The 24,642-nt window shown below is 39.5% G+C and overlaps 1 protein-coding gene across 35 annotated transcripts in view; it reads right to left on the reverse strand.

Annotated features, from left to right (window-relative positions):
• ZNF280D (zinc finger protein 280D) overlaps positions 1-24,642 on the reverse strand; it is a 197,551-nt gene that overhangs the window by 96,441 nt on the left and 76,468 nt on the right. For 16 of the 35 annotated variants that reach the window (XR_010151705.1, XR_010151704.1, XR_010151706.1 and 13 more), the window contains exon 1: positions 6,095-8,810. The exons of 3 other annotated variants lie outside the window; for them this stretch is intronic. Coding sequence is in view for 13 of the 32 variants with exons in the window: in XM_054667565.2 (XP_054523540.2) it covers positions 6,095-6,423 (329 nt within the window). In the remaining 19 variants the exon portion in view is untranslated. Of the gene's footprint in view, positions 1-6,094; positions 8,811-24,642 lie in introns of those variants that run through there. 16 more of the 35 variants (XR_010151709.1, XR_010151707.1, XM_063794997.1 and 13 more) reach the window with 4 other exon arrangements.

The raw sequence follows: 24,642 nt of genomic DNA on the forward strand, positions 1-24,642 counted from the left end.
GGCTGAGGCAGGAGAATCACTTGAACCCAGGAAGTGGAGGTTGCAGTGAGCTGAGATCACGCCATTGCATTCCAGCCTGGACAACAAGAGTAAGACACGGTCTCAAAAAGAAAAAAAAGAAAAAAGATAGAAATGAATGCCCTGCTACTACTAGGCAAATAAGGGGAGGGCACAGAACTCTTCCAGCATCTACTGACTCTCAATTGCCTTCAACTCAAAATAATCCTCATGCTTAAGTGGCAGATTCTGATCCCCTTCATCTGTTTCTAGTTTTCACTGAATACAATTAAGAACTCAGACTTTATTTTCTGCCCAAAATGGAAAAGAAGAAAATTAACAAAGGAAGGCATTTCACAACTATTAGACAAACCAGAAGATTAACACAAAGATAGACAGCAGCACTTTAGACTCTTAATGATGGTAGTGAAAATGACTTTATAAGGGAAATCTCAGACTGAGTCCTTGGATGAGTTACTTTAAATTCCCTCAAACTTAATCAATGAGAGAACAACGTATTTCTAAAAACAAAAAGGAAATACGGCATTCTCATCCAGTGGGAAGAACTTCATCACACAATATTTTTACATTAAGAATATGGACCATGCTGTTCTGCTCAAAGAAAATGTGACAGTCTTTCATCCCTTACAAGTGTGTGCTAAAATTTTACTTAATACATTTTTTTTTTTTTAAGAGACAGGGTCTCACTCTGTCACCCAGGCTGGAGTGCAGTGACACAATTGCAGCTCACTGCAACCCAGACCTGAAGCGATCCTCCCACCTCAGCCTCCCAAGTATCTGGGACCACAGGCACATGCCACTACACCCGGCTAATTTTTTATTTTTTGTAGAGACAAGGTCTTCTTATGTTGCCCAGGCTAGTCTCAAACTCCTAGGCTCAAGCAATCCTGCCTTGGCCTCCCAAAGTGCTGGGATTACAGGCATAAGCCACCACACCCGGCCTTGATACAACGCTTAAGTGCCCAAGTATTGAATGCAGGGGTATGCAAAGGTGACTGGAAGGAAATAGAAAATATAGACATTTTAAAAAATTCATTGGATTGATCATTCTAGTTAGTTGTTTATAAATCTGAAATTGAAAATATCTTGCAATTGTGGAGCAAAGAAGATGGCCGTCCTGTCTTCAACAAAATTATGAACCATCAAAGGTTTCAAAAATTCTTCCAGTATTGCATTTTGATGATGTACATGCAAAAAGACAACCCAGAAGGAATGACAAGCAAGAACCTAACAGGGAAGCATTTGAAATTTAGAATCAGTATTTATAAGACAAATAGTTCCAGGGTCATGTATGAAAGTTGCTAAGTACAGACAGTCTCCAACTTAAGATGGTTCAACTTACAACAATTTTTCAACTTTATAATGGTGTGAAAGTGCATTCATTACTTCCAGTACTCATACAACCATTCTGTTTTTCACTTTCAGTACAGTACTCAATAAATTACATGAGATATTCAACACTTTATTATTAAAAAATAAGCTCTGAGTTAGATGATGTTGCCCAACTGTAGACTAATATAAATGTTCTGTGCATATTTGAGGTAGGCTAAGCCAAGCTACGATGTTCAGTATGTTAGGTGTATTAAATGCATTTTCAACTCATGATACTTGCAACTAATGATGGGTTTATCAAGGATGTAACCTATCGTAATTCAAGGAGCATCTATAGTTAATTCCATTCAGATGATGTTGCCCATTTCAGGTAGAAATACCTTCAAAAGGTGAAAAACATGAAATGAAAATCTGAGCAACAGGTGACAATGAAATATGATAAGCTTGGACAATGCAGATCTACACAGAGATTTGGAAAAGGCATGAAAGTAGAATCAAGATTGATATATACGAAATGACAGAAAAATTTCAAAATTCTGTCAGACATATAACTTGTGACAAATTTTTTACAAATTTAGACTTGGCTGAATATCATACAGCATCAAACTCTCCTTAGTTGGCACTGTTAGGAAGAACAGCATTGAACTTCTGTGAATTTTCACAAATGGAAAAGCAAAAGAAGTCAACTGCACAAAATCTGGATTTCGAATATAATTCATGATTCTTATTGTTCTAAGGAAAACTATACCTACTCTTCTCAGCTCAGTGCATTCTCAACCATCAATGAATTTTAAAATCCTTGCATAAATTAATCTGAAGTGATCTGTATTACAAAAAGACTACAGAAGTGACACATTCAAAAAGTGGGTCAGAAACAATACTTGGAAGAGAATGATTTGAAGATGGCTTATGACTGATATTAGTTCAGAGTATACTTTCATTGTATGGGAAAAGCTTCAGTTACAAAACTGTAAGTTACCAAGAAGAAATTCCTCATGCAACTAGGAAAATAACTTGCAGAAAATAGGAAGGGAATGTTGTCTTACCCTCTAACCACAATGATTTCTGCACAGATCTGAAAATGGGACGAAAGAAAGATGTTCTTTGTACAGATACAGAAACTCAAAAAGAAAAAAATGTGTGTTATAATGAGAATGTTTATGCAAAGCGTTCAAATGTGATGTATATTTGTTGTAGGAGTGTTATGTAATTAAATGCATGAAATAGATTTTTTATTTTTTATTTTTCTAAGTACATACAAAGATATCTGCTGTATTTAAATTCTTATTAAAAGCTCCAATAAGTTGTTTTACATTACGCTTTATTTTTACTCCTATAAATTATACATAATAACGTAAAATGCAAAAAAAACCAGTCCCTTTTGACCCAGATGATAGTGATAATTGTACACTTTTCCTCGTATACTGAGGGTTAAGAGAATCCTTAAAATTGCTCTGGAGAAATAAATCAAAATTCTAAACATACAATTTTTGATATAAGGCACTGATTAAATCAAGTCATTATTTAAATCACTATTTAAAGCAATCTGAAAATTCAAAGTTTCTAATTCCTTTCTAAAGCAAGAAAAAAACTATTCAGGATTTATATATTTAATTAGTGAATATATCGTAAGTATTCCTCACCTTCCAAAACTTGCTTTTGGAATAACAAAATATGTTGTCAATAGAAATATCCAATTTCCTGTCACCTAAAACTACAGTTGACTTTTCATTTGTGAAAACTGCTATTTCAGTGAGCCAATGCTGATTAATAGAACACTGGAATGAAAAAGGACTGGATTAGTAGCCTAACTGGACAGATGTTCCAGTTGAAGCACTTGTAATCCTCCAACATCAAACTACTTCGGAACTTTTCTATTTACCATAGCTTACTACGGCTAAAATGGTCCTAAGCAAACTTTCAAAGAAGGCAAAGCTTTCTGACATCTACTTTCTGCCTCCTCTCTCCTAGTCTCCCTAGGCTCTGATGCCAACACATAGAAGCATTCCAAGTTCCCTAAAGTAGATGGGTTAGTAATTCCTCCAGAATTGTCTCCACTTCTTCTTCTTCCTAACTTCCAAAGCCATGCCTAAACGACTGCTCCCAACTGTGTTTATCAGATTACTGCAGGTAAATTCCTACCAACTACTAATGCCAAAATATCACACCACAAATGACTTGCTAATTGCAGAAGGAAATGCTTACAATGGAAAGATAGCTTGTCACCACCTTATCTAAGAGATCAAATTTTGGATTATTAATAAGACAAGCCTACTTTATGTGCCTTTGGATGTTGTATGCAATGAAGCATACTGCATGGCTTATGAAGTATTCCTGTCAAAAAAATATTAAACATAAATATATTCAAGCCTTTAGACCCAATTCCAAGTTTAGAGAAAACAGAGAGGATAGGGGGAACAAATTTAAACACTATGAGGAGGGACTATCACTAAAACATGGAATATGGGTTATTCTGAAAGACTACAGACCAGGTCTCTTCAAAAGGTCAATGTCGCCCAGTGCTGTGGCTCACATCTGTAATCCCAGCACTTTGGGAGGCCGAGGCAGGTGGATCACTTGAATCCAGGAGTTTGACACCAGCCTAGGTAACACGGCAAAACCCCATCTCTACAAAAAATACAAAAATTAGCTGAGTGTGGTGGCGTGCTCCTGGGTTCCCAGCTACTCAGGAGGCTGAGGTGGGAGGATGGCTTGAGCCCAGGAAGGAGGTCAAGGATGCAGCGAGCCAAGACTGCTCCACAGCGCTCCATCCTGGGACACAGAGCAAGTACCTATCTCAAAAAAAAAAAAAAAGACTGAAAAGGAATTTTGAAGAAATGGGGGGAAATGTGAATATATACTACACCACATGTTAGATTTTAAGGAATATTCTTCACTTTCTTAAGTGTGATTGCGGTATTGTTACACAGAAAAATGGCCTTGATCTCTTACAAAATACATACTGACACACATACAGCATTTAGGGCTGAACTGTCATATCCGTAATGCACTTTGAAACGTTCAGAAAACAGAATGTGAGATAAGTGGAAAAATGCAAATATGGCAAAAAGGTAGCGTTAAAACTAGGTGTTCAAATGGGCTATTTAACTTTCCAATATTTTCGAAAAAACAGCAAGTTGCAAAGTTAAGAAATTAACTCGAAAATAAAAATATAAAAGCCAGGCTAGATGGTGCACACCTGTAATCCCAGCTACGGAGGCTGAGGTGAGAGGTCAGCTTGAGCCCAGGAGTCTGAGACCAGCCTGGGCAACATAACACCCGCATTTCAAAAGTAAAGTATAAAAATATCAACGAAAGGGCAATTGAGTAATATTTCTTAAAATCTTTAAGTGAGCCTCCTTGCCTATTCTCATCTACCTCATTCCCACAAAAATGGTATATACTAGAGTTGAGCACCGGAGAAGGAGTCAGAAGACCTAAGGTTCTATTAATATAATTGGCCTTGGCTCTTCCTAGTCAGTGACCTCATTAAAGTCCTCTCCCTGAGGCTCTGTTTCCTCGCCTGCAAAATGATTCCAGCAACCCAGACCACTTGAAAAGGGGCTAAGAGATACAAATCAGGGGTTATCAATGAAAGGCACAAAAGCAAGACACAATTACAACAGTATTTGTAGTGATGTTAAAACATCAGAGGCACACAGCCCTAACAATGGTATAAGCAAACCAGTGCCTTCCCTGGTTAAGTTTCTGCGTGGAGACAGCTGGAGTTGGCACAGCAGTCCCCCAAAGCAGGACACCTTACAGATGCTAAGAGGCAGCTTTTGTGCTTTAAAGCTGTCCTTCTAGCGTTCCATTTTATGTTTCATGGCACTAAAAAAGACAAATTCTGTCCAAACCTGAAAATAAAGCCAAATATTTAAGATGACAGATTTTTTTTTTTTTAAACAAATCTTCGCAAACAAAGGCCTTTGGCCAAAGGTCTCCCGTGCTTGCAGAAGCGGGTTCACCTTGACGTTTTTCCTCTCCAGCAGATTTCTCCTTAAAAGCGTTAAAACTTGAGATAAGTTGGGAGGAATTCCTTCCATCGCTGGAGCAGGCTAAAACCTCAGAGTGAGATCATTCTTTCCGTCTCAGTAAGTGAACCTTGCAAAGCTCAGAAAATTTTGTCTCCAACTCCACGTTTCTCCTCAGGGCCCTTCTTCTGTAGACAATAACGGGAATTCTATGGCAGAGGAGGGGAGGTCTCTTTGACAAAAATGAGGGTGCAAACGTGGAACGACCGGTCATCTGGGCAAAATGAGGGGCCCTGTGCCTGCAAATCCCGAATCCCCTTTGGTCTCCTTTCCTACGACTGAAGAGACACGGGGGTGGGCTGTGGTGTGAGGAGCATGGGTCTTGGCCAAACATCGGCACAAAATGTACCAAAGGGAGTTGCCTCCAGAGAGAAAAGCCAAAACCAGGCTGGGGACAAACAGGCGCACACGCCTGGGAGAGGAGGTGGCGGAGGAGCAGAAGGCGGCGGCCTGCGCGGCCCAGGCCTGCAGCAGCCGAGGCGGCTGCCGCGTCGCGCCGGGATCCCTCCTCCCCCGCCTGGGCCGACGCAAGATGGCGGTCCGGCCGCCGCCGCGCAGCCGGTCTCCTCCCCCGCGCTCTGGGCGCTCCCGACGACCCACGCCGGCCTCAAGACCCCCAGTCCAGCGCCCCCGGAGTGAGGCGGCGCAGGCCGCGCGGGAGGGCCTCTGCCTGCTGCAGCGCAGGGCGGGCGGGGGCGGGGGGCGCTTACCGTGAGCGGAGCGGATCGGCCTGACTGGAGCCCTGAGGAGGAGGAGAAAGAGGAGGAGGAAAAGGAGGAGCACGAAAAACTACACTGCGGCGACGGCGGCGGCTCCCATTGCGGAGCTGGCAGCCGAGCCGTGGAAAGGGGGGGCTCTCGTGCAGCCGGCGCGCTGCCTCATGGGTAGGCTCCGGGTCAGCCTCCCCGTGTCCGAGCTCCCTGTCTTCTCGCCGACGCGGGAGGCGGGCACCGGCATGTGCGCCGCGTCGCGGGCCCTCGAAGACCCACGCGCCCCGCCATGCGCCGGTCGGGGGCGAGGGCCAGGGCCCTGCCCCCATGTGGGTGCGAGCTGCTGGCTGGTGTGGCCGGGAGGCAGCCCCAAAATCCGGACTGCTCGGAATTTGCAGGCGAGGAGCCGTGCGTTCCGGGCCCTCCGCGTGTGTAACGACCCCCAGTCCGTTGGCTTGGAAAGTGAAAAGGTCATGGGATACAGCCGCCGTTCGAAAGAAGCAAGGGGCCTGCGGGTCGAAGACTAAACCAGAAGAGAAAAAGGAATCGTCCGTTTCTTTAAATAACGAGCTGATTTTACCAAGTCTGTTTTAAATGTGTGGTTTTGCTTGCGTCCCCTGTCGAAGTCAAATACGAAGAGACGAATCTGTACATTTAGCGTTTTATTTGGGACACAGGAATTGCAAGTTCAGGTTATTTACACATACAGGGTGGTCTTCAGTATGTCAGAAGAACAAAGAGGAGTTAGGGGGTTTTATTTTTTTTTTAAAGTTATCTATTGTTTTTCTAGAAAGTTCTTTGACATTTAGTAAAGTTTTGGGTAGCTGGTTAGTTCTGATTGGTGAGGGAAGGGGCTTCGTAAAGCTTCCCCTACAGCTGCAGCAGGTTCTTTGAGAAGCTAAAACCTGAAGATAAAACCTGTTTCAGGTTACAGCAGGCGGTTTCAGCAGCCAGGCTTGCTGAGAATTCCATTCTTAGAGCAATGTTATGTGCCCTGAGGGCTTCCCCCAGCACTGGCTTCTCCATTCTTTTAGTTGGCTATGACAAGAGTGACCCAATTAGAATGATTAACTTGCACACTCTAATTCCTAACTCTGCCATCTGCATATTAACCTGTAATAGCATTTTTTAAAGTTTGACAACGAGAAGTATAAGCAATTTACAAGAAGAACACTTGCCAAGATACTGCTTGCGTAAATACTTGCTAAAGGTTGTATTCTGATCTGTAAGGAAAGTTTCCTAAACTGATTGTCTTCTCAAGAGCAATGGCATTACTAGTGCAGCTTGTGAGTGACCAAGACTTGAAATCTTGCCTGTTAGGATCCATAACAGACACCCTGTTCAATCACTGAATCTTGCTAATTCGTCTTCCTATTTGAATTCAGTTTCTTCTCTCTCATCTGGCTTTCCCCAGTTTTTCTCAAGTGTTTATCATTACTGTAGTCTCCATATTGATTACTGCCCCCAAATTAATCTTCCCCAAAGACCACCTGGATCACTCCTACTTGGAGTGATCTGGTGTACTTGGAGGTAACCATGACCTATCCTTCTCCCAAATGGGCCTGGGATCATCTACCCAGCTTTCCCTTTTCTGCTGGCCCTGAAAATAAACTTTACAGGAAAAGACAGAAAATAGTCAAAACAGCAAACATGGAAAGTTTAAAAATTCCAAAATCTTGGAACATTCTTAAGACATCGTTTTTCAAATGTCCCTAAAGGTTAGCAAAGCATGCTACAGTGTCAGGCGAAATTACAACAAATTTAAAGATCTCGGTTGGCTTTATTGCAATTCTAGATTCAGGCACCACTTCATTCAGTAAAACAGAATAGGTGTTCCCATGAATGGAGCAGATGTGGTTGGCTTTATAGACAGAAAATGGGCTGAAGAAAGAAGAAACAACAAAAAACAAGTTGGTCTTTTCAAAGTTACTTTCCTTGTAAGGTGGGGCAGTGAGACAGAATAATAGAAAGAAAACTGATTGGTTAATACCAGGTTACTCCAGATTAATATTGTAAGAACAACAGCAGCCAGGTGTGGTGGTGTGTACCTGTAGTCCCAGCTACTGAGGAGGCTGAGGCAAGAGGATTCCTTCAGTCCAGGAGTTCAAGGCTGCAATGAGCCATGATCCTGCCACTGCAGTCCAGCCTGAGCAACAGATCAAGACCTTGTCTCAAAAACAAACAAAAACGACTTAAAACAGGGAACTTCATTATCATGGGGATTGAAGGTTTAAACTGGCCTGTTTGGGAAATTAGGCTGTTATCTCTCTCCTGATTTCTCAGAAGGCCACATAACAACTCAGTTTCAGTTTTGTGAGCATGGGTAACTCCACGTTGGTTTTTAGTCTAGTCTGCTGGGGCTTAGTGCAGGAGTTTGGTCCAAAATAATGGCATCCTCATAAAAAGGAATGAAATAATGGCAGTTGCAGCAACCTGGATGGAATTGGAGGCCATTGTTCTAAGTGAAGTAACTCAGAAATGGAAAACCAAACATTGTATGTTCTCATAAGTGGGAGCTATGTTGTAAGGATGCAAAGACATAGTAATGATAGAGTGGACTTTGGGGACTCCGGGGAGAACGTGAGAGGGGAGTGAGGAATAAAAGACTATACGTTGGGTAGAGTGTATACTGCTCGGGTGATGGGTGCTCCATAATCTCAGAAATCACCACTAAAGAACGTATTCATGTAACCAGACACCACCTGTTCTCCAAAAACCTATGAAAATAAAAAGTAAAAATAATAAAATGATGGCATCCTATTATTTTTATTTATAACAAGATGAAAGAGAAGATTGCACTCTGTATTCTAGAGTCTAGTCCTCACTTTGTAGATACAAAAGCTCAATGTTGCCAGTCTCCAGAACTAATTTGAATCCTGGGGGATGATTCATACCAACCAAACTTACTGAGACTCATGTGTAAACCAAAATTGCAATTATTTTTTGTTGTTGTTCATGAAAAACACAACTGCCATGGAGACCAAAAAGCTGGTTAACGTATTTTCATTCAAAGGAAGATTTACATGAGAGGCCAAATTACAAAAGATGACTCATGAGAATAGAATCAGCACACAGGAAGTTATTTGGATGATTCTGACATCGTCCTTCAAACTTCTGACATCATACGCCCTTGGCCTCTAGAACGCCGTTCTTTTGGTTCTCCTGACTTACGGTCTGAGCTTTCCCATCATTTTTTATGAGCTTCTCTGACTTACATTCTCAGCCTGTTTTACATGTTACACACTTGCTATAGATATCCTCACAGTACTCATTCTCCTTAAGTGAGATTATGCTCCACATCCTTACCTGAATTATTGCAGTGAATATGGGTGATCTCCCAGCTTTCATTCCACAATTACTTTGTGTTCATCCATGCAATTTGGACAGACGTAATACACCGCACAGCAGGTCCAAGAATTGTCCAACTGGCCAAAAGTTATCAGAGTTACCCTCACCCTTTGAACTAGTTTTTGTTTCAGAGGCCAATCAGAGGGAAGCCTAGGATTTTTGTTTTATTGCAGAGAATACGGAAGTTCTTTTTTTTCTCTGAATGGTATGGCATTCAAATGTAAATACTGGAAGAGCTACATTCTCCCTCTTTTTTTTTTTTCTTTGCTACTAAGTAGAGCCAACTGAAAATAAAGCCAACACGTGAAGGAGGAATAGCTGGGAGAATCAATCATAGGGAAAGGAAGCCAATCCCTGAGAGAATCATAAACCTTCAAATAAAACATCACCGGAACCCATACTGCCTCTAGACTTTTCTGGTTTATGAGCTAATAAATTCCCTTTGTTGTTTAAGCTGAAGGGATCCAGAATAAGCCATTGTGGCATAAAAATTATTTTGAGCTGAATATGTTTATGTTCCTGAAATCCCTTATCTACCTAAAAGCAGAGCCTTTCAAAAGAACCCAAAAGAACTCAATTGTTATAAATTCCCTCCAGGGAGCAACCAAGGAAGATTGAGTCACCGTCAGAGACTGTGAGAATGTCACCACATCTAAACAGACATTGTCAAAACAACTATGATATCTCCCATCTATTCTCCAAAGGGCCCATTTATCTTTCCCAAAAGTCATTTCCATAAGTGCCCTTTCTGCTCCTTCCCCTTCTAAGAAGTCATTTGTTTTCCCATAAGTGCTTTTCTCCCCCTCCCCTTCAGGGAAGTATATCAGTCTCTAAGCCCCAAATTCTAACTACCCTCTGGAGTCAACACTTCCTTGTGATCTCCTTACGTACATATGTGATTAAAATCTGTCTTCTCTTGTCCTTTGTCAGTTTATTCACAGGCCCCCAATTATAGAACCTCAAAAAGTAGAAGAAAAGTTTTTCCTCCCCCACAAGGCCAATTTGAGTTGAATTTTCTCTTACCTGCAACTGAAATCATCGTTAAGTGTGACAGAGATAATGATACATATTCACCATCTTATTTTCCTCTTTGCACCCAGGAAACCTATGTTTCCCAGCTTCCTTACCTTTTATATTGGGCTGTGTAACTAATTCTGGACAGTGGAATGTAAACAGAAGCAGTGACCCTCCCATGCAAGCCTGACCTTAAAACTTCCAGTAATTTATAGTTCCTATTTGTTTTTCACACACCAGTCAGCTAGATACAGAAAACTCTGAGAAGCTGGGGGATGGCAGCAACATTATATAGAAGGACTCTGGGTTTCTTAAAAATTGCATCAACACACTGATCCTCACTGGACTGATTGGAGCAAAAAATAAACCTTTATTGGGTTAAGACCCTGAGATTTGAGGGTGATTTGTTGCAATAGCTCAAATCACTAACTCTGATTAATAATAGTGATGGCCTACAATGACAAAAACTAAAATGTGTGTCATTAGCTTAGCACAGCAATCAGTTGGGAATCGAGGAAATAGATGTAGGAGGGTGGACAGCTGAAGGTTCACTTTAGGCAGTGGCTAAACTCTTGCTTACGATATCTCACAAGGCAGATTAGTATCTACATAACTTGTAGAGCTAAGGGAAGAGTTCAGAAAGCAATATTAATGGTAGGTGTTGGTGATTTTTGATATTTTTAGCAAGATGTTATCAGAAGGAGATTAGCATAGAACAGAATTAACCAGTTTATTGTTGGGGGGCGAAGGAAATTTTTCACATCTGAAGGTTTAAGTCTGCTGAAATTACCAACAATAGAGAGAATAACAGGAGAAAAGGCATAGAAAGGTATTCACATGGTACTGTGCACAGGAGTCATACAAAACATAAGACTCAAAGAAGGGCCAGACAGTTGACACTCAAGTACCCTCTTCATAGCGGAGAAGAAAATAGAAGACATAAGCAATTTTGAGGGGTAGCAAATGATTTTCAGAAGACGCGAATGAGCTCAAAGAACAGACAATGGTCTGGGACAAAGTTTTCTGAGCTCTGAGGGAGGTGGCAACAAGTTGAAGGAAGGTGAGGGGCAATAGAACACCAATAGAATAGGTGTTCCCATGAATGGAACAGATGTGGTTTACTTTATAGACACATAAAGGACTGAAGAAAGAAGAAACAACAAAAAACAAGTTGGTCATTTCAAAGTTACTTTCCTTGTAAGGTGGGGCACTGAGACAGAATAATAGAAAGAAAACTGATTGGTTAATATCAGGGTACTTCAGGTTACTATTGTAAGAACAACAGCAGCCAGGTGTGGTGGTATGTACCTGTAGTCCCAGCTACTGAGGAGGCTGAGGCGGGAGTATTCCTTCAGTCCAGGAGTTCAAGGCTGCAGTGAGCCATGATCCTGCCACTACATTCCAGCCTGAGCAACGGAAATGAACAAAGACGGTCTTCTTATGCAGATAAAGTCTCCCAGGTAATCTCAGTTGCCCTGAGAAGAATAGAGGAACAGTCTGTCTGGGCATGATGATGACTTTTAGTCTTTTCTCTTCTCCTTATGGTTAATCTTCACTGGTTATTTGATGAGATTCCTAGGGAGGAGGCTTTAGAACAATTGCATTTCTTTGGAAATGCAATTTCTTTTGAAAAAAGTTTTCTTCTGAAAGATAAGGGAACTTCCAGGGAGAGCCTCTCCCTGTGTTTGGGGGTTGCGAGGACAGAAGAAGTTTAGAAAGTCCTTTATTCTTAGGCAACTTCTAAGCGTTTCCAAGTTTCTTTAATTCAGAAGTGCTCAGCACACCCCAAAGCACCATACTTTGAGGTATCGTTCTCTGAGCCCTAACATTACAAACAGAAATGAAAGGGAATAGAGAGAGTCCACCACTGGGGACTTTGCAGGGTTGGAAAACACTACTTCTTCTACATTCCAAACAGAGATGTGACTTTCAAAGGCTTTGAGCAAGGAAGCACCAGTAGAATCTGAACAAAGTGACTTGCACTTAGGAAAAGATCAGATTACATATGTTTCAGATAGCACCTATTATTTCAGATAGCCTCAAAGTAACGGCCATTAAATTGAAAAAGAAAAATTTAGTCAAAAAAACAGAGAAATAGGCAGCTTTTAGAACTATGCCTCCAGAATAAATACTGTTGATGCTTCAGTATTTAAAGGTAGGTGATATTCATCTACCTTTTTTGAGTGTTCCCATTACCTGAAGTTTCACTGTGCTTCTGTTTTCGACAGCTGGGATCTGCAACTCTTTTTCACAGGACTGTCCTTAGGCTTTTGGAACTACTTTGCATGCTTTCACAAGGACTGGAAGTCCCTGGGAAATTATATCCCTCAAGGGCAGTTCTTAACCAATGACTGATAAATGCAGGAGTATGGAAGCTTTAGCTCCCCCTGTCTTGGGTAGGAACAATTTAGACACATAACTTACACTCCAGAATTTCCCTGTAGGATCAAGCTGAATATACCCTCTGTAGGGTTTTACCTACAGCTGTATCCTTGGCTTGTGGGCAAGTTAAACTACTATTTATTCCAGTTCCACAGCCACCCTTCTTGCTTTGTGATGCTGGGAGCTAGGACTCTACAAAACAACTTCGTGCCTTGCCAGTTGCTGGTAGGCTCTGCCAATAGGGGGAACTAAAGAGGGACTGGAAGACTGGAGGAAGAAGAAGGGCTTTGCTCCTTCCTGTTTGCCTGCTTTTTCTTCCTGTCTTCATGAATCCAGCAACTTTTCATCACTCCAGCAGTGACAATTCAATCCTGTAACAGAGGCTCCCAGCACCATATATTGAATAGGGTATCCTTTCCTTAGTGTGTATTTTTGTTGACTTTGTCAAAGGTCAATTGGTGGTAGGTATGTGGCTTTATTTCTGGGCTCTCTATACTGTTCCATTGATCTATGTGTCTGTTTTTACATTACCATGCTGTTTTGGTTACTATAGCCTCGTAGTATATTTTGACATCAGATAATGTGATGCCTCCAGCTTTGCTCTTTTTGCTTGGAGCTTTGGCTCTTCAGGATTTTTTTTTTTTTAATTCCATAAGATTTTTTTTTTTCTTGTGACAGAGTCAAAGTCTGTCACCCAGGCTGGAGTGCAGTGGCACAATCACAGCTCACTGCAGCCTCAACATCCAGGACTCAAGTGATCCTCCCACCTCAGCTTCCCAAGTAGCTGCACTACAGACACATGCCACCATACTCAGCTAAGTTTTCTCAAATTCTTTCTAGAGGTGGGGTCTCGCTATGTTGCCCAGGCTGTTCTCAAACTCCTGGGATCAAGCAATCTGCACCTCGACCTCCCAAACTGTTGGGATTATAGGCATGAGCCACCATGCCTGGCATTGGTTCTATAAGAATTTGAAGATTGTTTTTTCTAATTCTGTGAAAAATGACATTAGTAATTTGATGAGTTGCATTGAATTCATAGATTGCTTTAGGCAGTATGGTCATTTTAGTGATACTGTTTCTTCCAATCCATGGGTTGTTTTTCTATTTGTGTCATATACAATTTCCTTCACCAATGTTTTATAATTCTTGTGGAGATATTTCACCTCCTTGGTTAAATGCATTCCTAGGTATCTTATTTTTTTTTCTTTTGCAGCTATTGTAAATGGGATTGAGTTCTTGATTCGGTTCTCAGCTTGATTGTTATTGGTGTATAGAAATGCTACTGATTTTTGTATGTTGATTTTATATCTTGAAACTTTACTGAAGTCGTTTGTCAAATCTAGCAGTCTTTTGGAGGAGTCTTTAGGAGTTTCTAAATATAAGGTCATGTTATCAGCAAACAAAGATAATTTGACTTTCTCTTTTCCAATTCAGATGCCTTTTATTTCTTTCTCTTGGCTGATTGGACTAGCTAGTATTTCCAGTACTATATTGAATAGGAGTGGTGAAAGTGGGCATCCTCGTGTGTTCCAGTTCTTAAGAGGAATGCTTTTAACTTTTCAGTAAAATGTTGGCTGTGGGTTTTCATATGTGGCTTTTATTATTTTGAAATATGTTCCCTCTGTGCTCACAACGTTACAACATTTTTATTGTCTTTTACAAAAGTAATGGTCTGCAGCGGATTGGAATTCTTTTTAATTGGTCCTTTCCTACAGATAGTTTGAGAAGCTCCATTTTTTTTTTTTTTTTTTTTTGAGATGTATTTTCGCTCTTGTCACCCAGGCTGGAGTGCAATGGCGCAATCTCGGCTCAGTGCAACCTCCGCCTCCCGGGTTCAAGCAATTCTCCTTCCTCAGCCTCCCGATTACCTGGGATTACAGGTGTGTGCCACCACACCCGGCTAACTTTTGTATTTTTAGTAGAGACGGGGTTTCACCATGTTCGCCAGGCTGGTCTCAAACTCCTGACCTCAGGTAATCCACCGGATTTGGTCTCCCAAAGTGCTGGGATTACAGGCATGAGCCACTGCGCCCAGGTGGAGAAGCTCCATTCTAACATTACTTCTAGCCTGACCCCTAAAACTTGTTAACATCCTCCCAGCTTTTTTTGTTCTTGGGTCAGTCAGATGCAGAGGATCGACCAGAGTATTCTGAGCTCTAGAAGACATGGGAGCTATTGCAAAGAAGTAACCTGAGGTTTCCGAACGGTTGATGGAATAGAAATATCTCCCCCACCAAAATCAGAGGATTGCTCTGAACCATGAGGTGCATAGAAAATAAACCTTATTATCTTAAGCCAGTAAGAATTTTTGGTAATTTGTTTTAGTACCTAGTGTTAGTTATCCAAATACAATGTCATTGAATTTTCCTGTGATACTGACTTTTATCTATGTGGCCATGATTTCTGAATTTATACCTTCAAACCACATCCCTCTCCAAAGTATCAGAGCCATATATCTTATCACAAACTTGAAAACTCCTTGTAACTATCCCACAGGACCTAAAAGCTCAACATTTCTAGAACTAATTATGCTTCTTTCTCTTTTTCTTTCTGTATTCCATTTTGTTGAATCATATCACCACTCCTTCAGTTATCCAACTCTGAAAACTGAGAGTAAACCTCATCTTCTCTTTCTCTAACCCACTATAACCAACTGACCCTGTACCATGTTCTGAAGAGTCTACCTTCTTTGTATTTCCCCAACACTTACTTTACTCTCAATTCCTAGTTATTCTACAATATCTCGCTTGAATTACTACAAAAATATTTTATTGTATATTCTTGCAATTAATTCCTTCCAGTGTCACAGGAACAACTTTTCAGAAAGCAAATATAAGTGTGTAATATCCATACCTCAAATATATATTAACCATTTTCATAGTTCTTGAGATAAACTTCGTACATAAAATGACATACATGGTGCATTAGACACTATGGATTGGCCACTTTAATGTCCCTCCATTCTCCTAATAGGAGATGATGGAAATCTAAAAAAAATTAAAATAAAAAAATAAAAAAACAAAAAAACCCTAAATTCTCCATACAGTAGTGCCACCAGAGCACCAGATGTAGTAGATTCTGCCAATTTGATGTGCTACCACCAGATTTGGAAGATAAAAATGAGGTAGAAGTGATATTCTGTTGTTGTTGCTATTGGCAAGCAAAGTTATGAAGATGTTGGTGTTAAGAGGCAATTACAGTAGTTAAACTTGGAGTCCTGATATCCATTCACCAGCTTCATGGATGTGAGAGGCAACTGATGCAGCCTCAATGGTAACAGCAGCAGTGGCTTCCTGAATCCTAGATCTCAGCTATGAAGTTATAGCAGCCCCTTGATTTCTATTCTTCCATCTTTTCTGCCAATGTTATATTTCCCCGAATTAAATACTTTTCTATATGAAATACCTATTTTCTCTTTCTCCTACATTATAACTTGACCAATTAACATTACATAACATACAAGGCTTGGCCAGGCACCATGGCTCACATCTGTAATCCTAACACTTTGGGAGGCCGAGGCGGGTGGATCACCTGATGTCAAGAGTTCGAAACCAGCCTGGGCAACATGGTGAAACCTCGTCTCTACTAAAAATACAAAAATTAGCTGGGCATAGTGGTGGGTGCCTGTAATCCCAGCTACTCAGGAGGCTGACACAGGAGAATCACTTGAACCCAGGAGGCAGAGTTTTCAGTGAGCCAAGATTGCACCATTGTACTCCAGCCTGGGCCACAGAGCAAAAACTCCATCTCAAAAAAAAAAAAAAGTGGCTTTCATGATGTATCTCCTATTTCTTTCACCAACAATTTCATGACACTTTTCCATGACCGCTCCGTACACATCCATCCCCATACGTTGTATTTAAGCTGTGCTAAACTATTGCACATCCACAAGTGTGCCATTTTCTCATGACTCTTTCTATTTCAAAGGCCATTTTTACCCTTTGTCAACTCTCTAACTCCTCCTTATTCTTTAAGATTCAACTTGAACCTAATCTATCTACTCTGGGAAGACTTTCCTGATACCTCTGCCTCCATCTGTGTGCTTGTAATGGAAATTCCTCATTCTTACTTTTTGCCACACGGCATCTGAGTCCCCTACCTATGTTTGAGATGTTGCTATTATGAGATGGAGGCTTCTGTCTCTTTAAAAACTGAAAAAGCCAAATGCTTGCTTTCCCACATCCCTTGTAATCAGGGCATGTGCATGTGATCTAGGATCTGCCAATCAAATACATATGTCCCAGATTTTGAATTAGAAGCTAATGGCATGAAAAAGAGCATTTTTTTTGCAGAACTCTGACAATGTATAGCAACAAAGAAGGCAGCTAAAATCAATTTTTAGAGGCAATAGTGCCAGTAGTTATAGCAACAGTGTTGTATTAGTGGTGTGGGCAGTTATAGTGGGAGTGTCTGTGCTACTGGCAATAACAGTGGTGTCCTCTCCAGCCTAGTTTTGTGTGATTTTGGAAGTTGTACCTGGTTGCATAGTCTCTGGGACTGGTTTTTAGACCTTTCAAGAGACTTTATGTACTAACCAATAGCTCCTTAATAAATTCCTTTTCTGCTTAAATACTCCAAAATCTATTTCTACTGGTTATAACCAAGAGCTTTGAGTTAGATAATCCCGCTCTGCTTTTTCCAATTGCACTGTGTATGTGTGAGTTTGGATTATTGTTCAGCAAATATTTGCTCCTATAGACTCCAATTATAGTTTCTTTCCTGCCCTATTGACATTAGTCTTGATCATATGTTTTGGGTTTTGGCCAATGGGATGTCAGCATCTGTAATTCAGTGGTTTGACATATGCTATGTGCTTGAGCTTGCCCTCCTATTCCAGTTATGAGAAGAGTATTTCCCAGGTTGCTGCTGATTATTCAGCCTAGTCCCTGAGTGAGACACATGGAACAGACCACATACCCCAGGCACCTTCTGGTCCAAAGACGAGGAACATATGGAGCTGACCTAAACCCAAGCTGTATCCTAGAGCCCAAAACCCAGGGGTTGGAGTCTTACCTATCTAGCCCACAGACTTATGACCTACAGAATACAATTGCTATTTTAAATCACTGCATTCTTATGCAGTATTGTGTCCATAGCTGACTAAAACAGTATGTAATTATTATTAATAGTTACAGCCATAGCCAGTCTGTATTATAATTATTGGTTTACTGGTCTGTTGCTCTCTACTAGACTGTAAGTTTGTTGTGAGTGGAGACTGTGTCTTATTGGTCTTTACATTTTAATGCTTATTACAAAACCTACACCAAGACTCTGTGAATGTTTGACAAATGCATAAACAAATGAAGGAATAAATGGCAAGCATTCTTTGCATTTTTTGGTCTATTGCACCACTATAGGAGCCGTGTAGGACAATATGTCTTTATTAAAATATTTCTTCTGCTGCCAAAGTATGGTAAAATTGATTAGATTGAGGTGGATTGAATTATAGCATAGCAATACATTCATCTTTTCCTGAGACTATTCTCTTTTTATCTTGTGTGAAGTTTTGGGCACTCCTCAATCAGGTAAAAACACAGGACCAGCTCATAATAAATATGCTCAATGAATTTCATTTTAACTTGCTTTCCAGAATTCCTTAGTTACTGATTTACACACAGACCCTTCTGCTTCTTTATAGATAGTTGGTTACTTCTATTATGTACAGATTCTACTAGTTTCACTCTCAAATATTAGATTAATTTGTTTGCTATCAATTTGGGCTTATCTTTAGTATCTCATTATTGATTTCATGTACCAAATACCTAACCCATAGCTGAGACATAATAAAAGTTTGTTAAATCAATTTGGCATTTGTTATATTAATAGTCTCCAGAGTATGTAAAATTTTGATGCAATCATTTTGACTAGGGTACATTTTGGTACAGACTAAAATAGAAACTCTCATACTTTTTTTTTCTTATTTTGACATAATGTGCAAAATGACTGTTTTCAGCCCATTCCTGAGCCTCCTGCAATTACTGACATCCTCAGCTAGGGTGAAGATCAGAAATGTGATGAAGCTTAGGAATGAAGTGAGTATAAGGAATGAGGTATAAACAATAAAAATTAATTTATATTTTATCATAACCATGGCCATTTTGATGAGTCTGTAACTACAGCAAAGTGACTATGTCAGAAACAGAATTGAAAGCTATGCGTACATTCTGTCTCCCTACGTTTAAGCCCTAAAGCAGTAGTAGTAAGGTACTGGACCATAAATAGATATGTTGTCTATAATGCAGAAAGTCAATCAATTTCTTGGGAAAGCAAAACTGCTTGAATTAAAACCAGAAAATAATTTCTCTATTGGGTCATTACAGGCAAGATTCTATGTATGGTATGTCTTAATCCAGAGGTAGATTTTCTTGTATCCAGAAAAATGAATGAATTGCAAATCCTTCCAATGGCCCTCTTTCAGCTGAGCTTTTAACATACAGTGAACAGCTCTGAATTTGAGATTAACTCTCCTGAGAAATACCTAGAAAACATCTATTCATCGTCACTAATTAAGTACAGAGCCTTATGTTTTAATAATCAGCAGAGCTGGGGGGGTAGCATTGACATTTTCTGGCAAAGATTAAAACATAAAAAAAGCTACATGGATAGAAAGTCACTCCACCTGGTACTTGGAGTTGTGCCAAAGAAATAAAGTACTAGGAATAAGGATGAGATTGTCTTCAGAAAGTAATGTGTGTCCCCTCTGAATTACAGACAAATGAGTTACTGATGTTTCAGAGTTCCACACCATAAAACATGGCAGCAATAATTTTAGTATGGAAAATGTTAAATACCATCACCACCCTTTAACAATAAAATTTGTATACTAAAATATCTGTAGAGCATCAAGATGTTAATTTCTTATTATAGAATGGCCCACCTGAAACTTGCCTGCTTTTTGAACTTAATATTGGCCCAAGATGGCTACAGTTGAAATTTATCAGGTATGAAAGTGGAATTTTAAATGACATATTAAATAAGCAACACATAAATGAAGCTTCAAATTTGTAGATGATGAGTGGAATAGTGTTTTTAAAATGGAATAGCCTGTGTTGCAAACATTTGAGATCTATAGTGAGATGGACAAGTCATCTGAAATGAGTTTCTTCATTAGTTCTGGAACATCCCTAGTCATTATTTCTTAAAATGTTTCCTCTGCTCCTTTCTCTCCTTCCTCTTCTTTTATAACTCTGACTTAAAAATGTTAGATTCCCCCACTCTCCTCCATGTCTCCTAACTTTTCTTATATATTTTCTTTTTTGTCTATTTATGCTACATTCTGCATAATTTCTTAATATATTTGTCTTCTAATTTGCTGTTATATTTATCCACTGATTTTTTTTTTAGGAGACAGAGTCTCACTACGTTGCCCAGACTGGACTCAAGCTCTAGGGCTCAGGCAATCCTCCCACCTCAGCCTCCCAAATAGCTGAGATTACAGGCACACACCACCAAGCCCAGCCTGTCCACTGATTTTTTATTTTTTCATTTTTTATATTTATTTCTATACAATACCATTGGTTCTTTTCAAATATGGTCACTTGTTAGAGTATTTTGATGTTTTAAATTGTAAATAGGCTCTGTCTGATAATTCATGTATCTGCTAAATTTCATGTGTATATTTTTTCTCATGAGATCTTTTCTGTTTGTGTGTGTGTATGTGCATGTGCACATGTGTGTTTTACTGTACACTGATTAGTGTCCCTAAAATATTATGTAAAGGAATTCTTCGAGGCCTAGGATGAAGGTTACCTTCTTTCAGTGAGGATTTTCCTCTACCAGTCAGAACCACATTATCCAACTTCATGGTTTCATGTTCCCTGACTATCCAAACCCAGCTCTGTAATTCTTGGTGGGGCACAACTTTTCAGGGAGGAGTTCTCTCCTTTTCTTTTTACATCTGTTCTTCTCAGTGTTAAGGCAACATTCACCTCTACCCCTGGGAGTATGGGAGTGTAGTATAACTAAATATCTGAGATTGGGTAATTTATAAAGGAAAGAAATGTTTTTTGTTTTTTGTTTTTTTTTGAGACAGAGTCTTGCTCTGTCACCCAGGCTGGAGTGCAGTGGCGTGATCTCGGCTCACTGCAACCTTCACCTCCTGGGTTCAAGCGATTCTCCTGCCTCAGCCTCCCAAGTAGCTAGGACTATAGGCTCCTGCCACCATGCCCAGCTAATTTTTGTATTTTTAGTAGAGACAGAGTTTTACTATGTTGGTCAGGCTGGTCTCGAACTCCTGACCTCGTGATCTGCCCTCCTCGGACTCCCAAAGTGCTGGGATTACAGGCATGAGCCACCGCACCCAGCCAGAAATGTACGGAGGCTGGGAAGTCCAAGATTGAGGGACTGCATCTGGTGAGGGCCTTTTTGCTGGTTGGGACTCTTTGCAGAGTCCTCAGGCATTATAGGGTATCACATGGTAAAGGGGTTTATGATAGGTGGCCCTACTGGCTTTTTTAAATAACAGATCTACTCTAGTGATAAGTAACTCATTCCCAAGATAACTCATTAATTTATTAATCTGTTAACCTACTAACTCATTAATCCATGAATGGACTAATACATTCAGGAGGGCTCTGCCTGTTAAAGGCCCACTTCTTAAAAGTGTTTCCTTGAGGATTAAGTTTCAACATGAGTTGAAACCATAGCAGTATATTTCAGGTTTTCTTTTACTCTGAGGGTGACACCCCTTTGGGGTGCTAGCTCAGTTAGGGAGGGGTCATCTGGTAGGATCCCCTCCTTGGATAGGCCCTGGGTACATCTGCTAAAACCAAGGTTCAAATCTGTCCAGATCAACAAGTCCCCTCAGAGAAAAGGCATCTTCAGTGCATTCGTGCTCAGCTTATCTCTCCAGATTCCAGTGTTTTCTTAGATTTTGGCCCGTAATTCCTTACTACCTTGACAGTTCTACAATGCTTCTGAGAAAAAAATTAATATTTTTCCAACACTTTTAGTTTTTTCAGCAGGAGGATTCAGAATAGAAATAAAATACATAACTTTAAAATGAAGAGAGGAGATAAAAAGGGAATGAAGAAAAATTGATCACGGAAGACAAAAAAGAAACACAAACAAAAAGCATGGTAAATAAAAAAAAACTAAAATAGAAATGAATCCAAGTTGAAAAATGATTCATTCAGTATGATACCATTTATATAAAATTTTTTAAAACATAAAATAAAATCACATAGAATGTATTAAAATATTCATGATAATGAACATACCAACTTCAGTAGAAATGCTAGTTCAACAGAAAGGAAAGGATGAAAGGGAAGAAATGGAGAACTTTATTGTATTCATTTTGTTTATCTAAAAGGAGAGAGTGAGGCTGGGTGTGGTGGCTCAGGCCTGTAATCCCAGCATTTTGGGAGGCCGAGGCAGGTGGATCACTTGAGCTTACGGGTTCAAAACCAGCCTGGGCAACATGGCAAAACCCCATCTCTACCAAAAATACAAAAAATTAGCCAGGCATGGTGGCACGTGCCTGTAGTCCCAGCTACTCAGGAGCCTGAGGTGGGAGGATTGCTTAAGCCTGGGAGATGGAGGCTGCAGTGAGCAGTGATCATCCCACTGCACTCTAGCCTGGGTGACAGAGTGAGACCCTATCTTGGAAAAAAAAAGAAAGAGAGAGAGAGTGAGCTGAAGCAAATATGGCAAAATGCTAATGTCTGTAAATACTGGTAGTGGGTACATATGTGTCTGTTACATTATTGTTTGTATTTTTCAGTATGTTTGAAATGTTTCCTAATTTAAAATATTTTAAATAAAACTTAATTCAGTGTGTTAAAAGTTTAAAGGAGAAAGTCATATGATCAACTTAGTAGATGCCAAAATTATTTAATAAAATTCAACATCCATCCCTAAGGGGATTGGGAAGCAACCTTAGTAAAATAGCAATCGAATGAATGTTCTGTATAATTTTTATTGGCTCTGGAGAAATGCTAAGAGAGCACTAGGAGATTCAGACTTCAACTTTTCCATTTTAAACAAACTTGTGAAAACAAAGTTGTGAAACTTGGCAAATACAATAGTTCAAGAGAAGGAGCAGAATGGCTAAGTTACATGCAAGTCCAGGACTAGGGTGAAACCAGAGAAGCACCTAGGATGCAATTTAAAGGAGACAGTCTCCTCAGTTATCTCACTCCAGTCCTGGCCCACATGGCAGGTGTTATGTTTAACTTTTTAAGAAACTGCTGCATCCTTACCAATACTTAGTATGATCAATCTTTTTTAATTTTAGACATTCTAATAAATGCATATATGGCTTAAAATTTTGCATGTTCCTAATGACTAATGATACTGAGCATTTTTTCATGTGTTTATTTGCCATCCATATATCTTCTTTGGTAAAGTGTGTGTTCAAATGTTTTACCCATTTTTTATTGGATATTTTTAAATATTTAGATTTTGAGAAATCTCTATATATTATGAATACAAGTCTTTTATCTAATATATGACTTAAAATTATTATTTCTGGTCTGTGGCTTGTCTTTTCTTTCTCAGAACGGTGTCTTTCAAAGAGCAAAAGCCCTTAACTCTGTGGTATAATTTATAATATTTTTTAATGACTCACACTTTGGGTGATGATGTGTCTTTACGTAAGCCAAAATCACAAATATTTTCTCCTGTTTTCTTCTAGAAATATTATAGTTTTAGGTTTTAGATGTAAGTCTATGATCTATTTTGGATGAATTTTTGAATATGTTTGTATATGGTGCAAGATATGAATTGAGGATATTTATTTATTTATATACTTATTGAATATGGATATCCAATTATTCCAGAATCATTTGCTGATAACCTTTCTCCATTGCAATGCCTTTGAATCTTTGTCAAAAATCAATTGATCATATATGTGTAGGTCCATTTGTGGATTCTCCACTCTGTGTGGTTGATCTGTCTGTCTATATTTTTACCAATATCATACTCTCCTGATTAAAATAGCTTTATTTATCATACTCTGTTGATTAAAATAGCTTTATTTATCATACTCTGTTGATTAAAATAGCTTTACTAAAAGTTTTGAAATCAGGTAGTGTTGGCCTTCCAATTTTTTTCTTTTTTGCAAAGTTGTTCTGGCTCTTCTAGGTCCAGGGTATTTTCATATGAATGAAAAAATCAGACTGTTAATTTGGTCAATAAAAGTCTGCTGGGATTTTGAATGAGATTACATGGAATCTATAGATCAATTTGGGAGACAATTGGCATCTTAACAACATTGAGCTTTCATTTCCATAAATGTGGTTTATTTTTTCCTTTATTTGGGTCATTAATTTCTAGTAGCAATATTTTAGTCTTTTTAGTGGACAGGTCTTACCCATGCATTGTCAGATTTTTTATATGCATTTCATGTTTTTGATGCCACTGTAAATAGTAATTTCTTAAATTTCAGTTTCAATTGTTTGTTGCTAATATGTAGAAATAAAATTGTTTTTTTTAAAAAAATTTACCTTGTAACCTGTAACCTTGCTAAAGTCACTTACTAGCTCTACCAGCTTTTTTGTAGAGTCCATGGGATATTCTACATACATGATCATATGGTCTGCAAATACAGTTTTAGTTTTTCCTTCCCAATATGGATGCCTTTCTTTCATTTTTTTACATTATTGTACTAATGGTGAATAGAAGCAGTGACCGTGTATATTTTTCTTTTTTCTTTTTTTTTTTTTTTTGACACGGAGTCTAGCACTGTCGCCCAGGCTGGAGTGCAGTGGTGCAATCTTGGCTCACTGCAACCTCCCTCTCCCAGGTTCAAGTGATTCTCCTGCCTCACCCTCCCGAGTAGCTCGGATTACAGGTGCCCGCCACCA

Source organism: Pan troglodytes, chromosome 16, assembly GCF_028858775.2.
Source record: "Pan troglodytes isolate AG18354 chromosome 16, NHGRI_mPanTro3-v2.0_pri, whole genome shotgun sequence".
In the NCBI taxonomy this organism is placed as follows: domain Eukaryota; kingdom Metazoa; phylum Chordata; class Mammalia; order Primates; family Hominidae; genus Pan; species Pan troglodytes.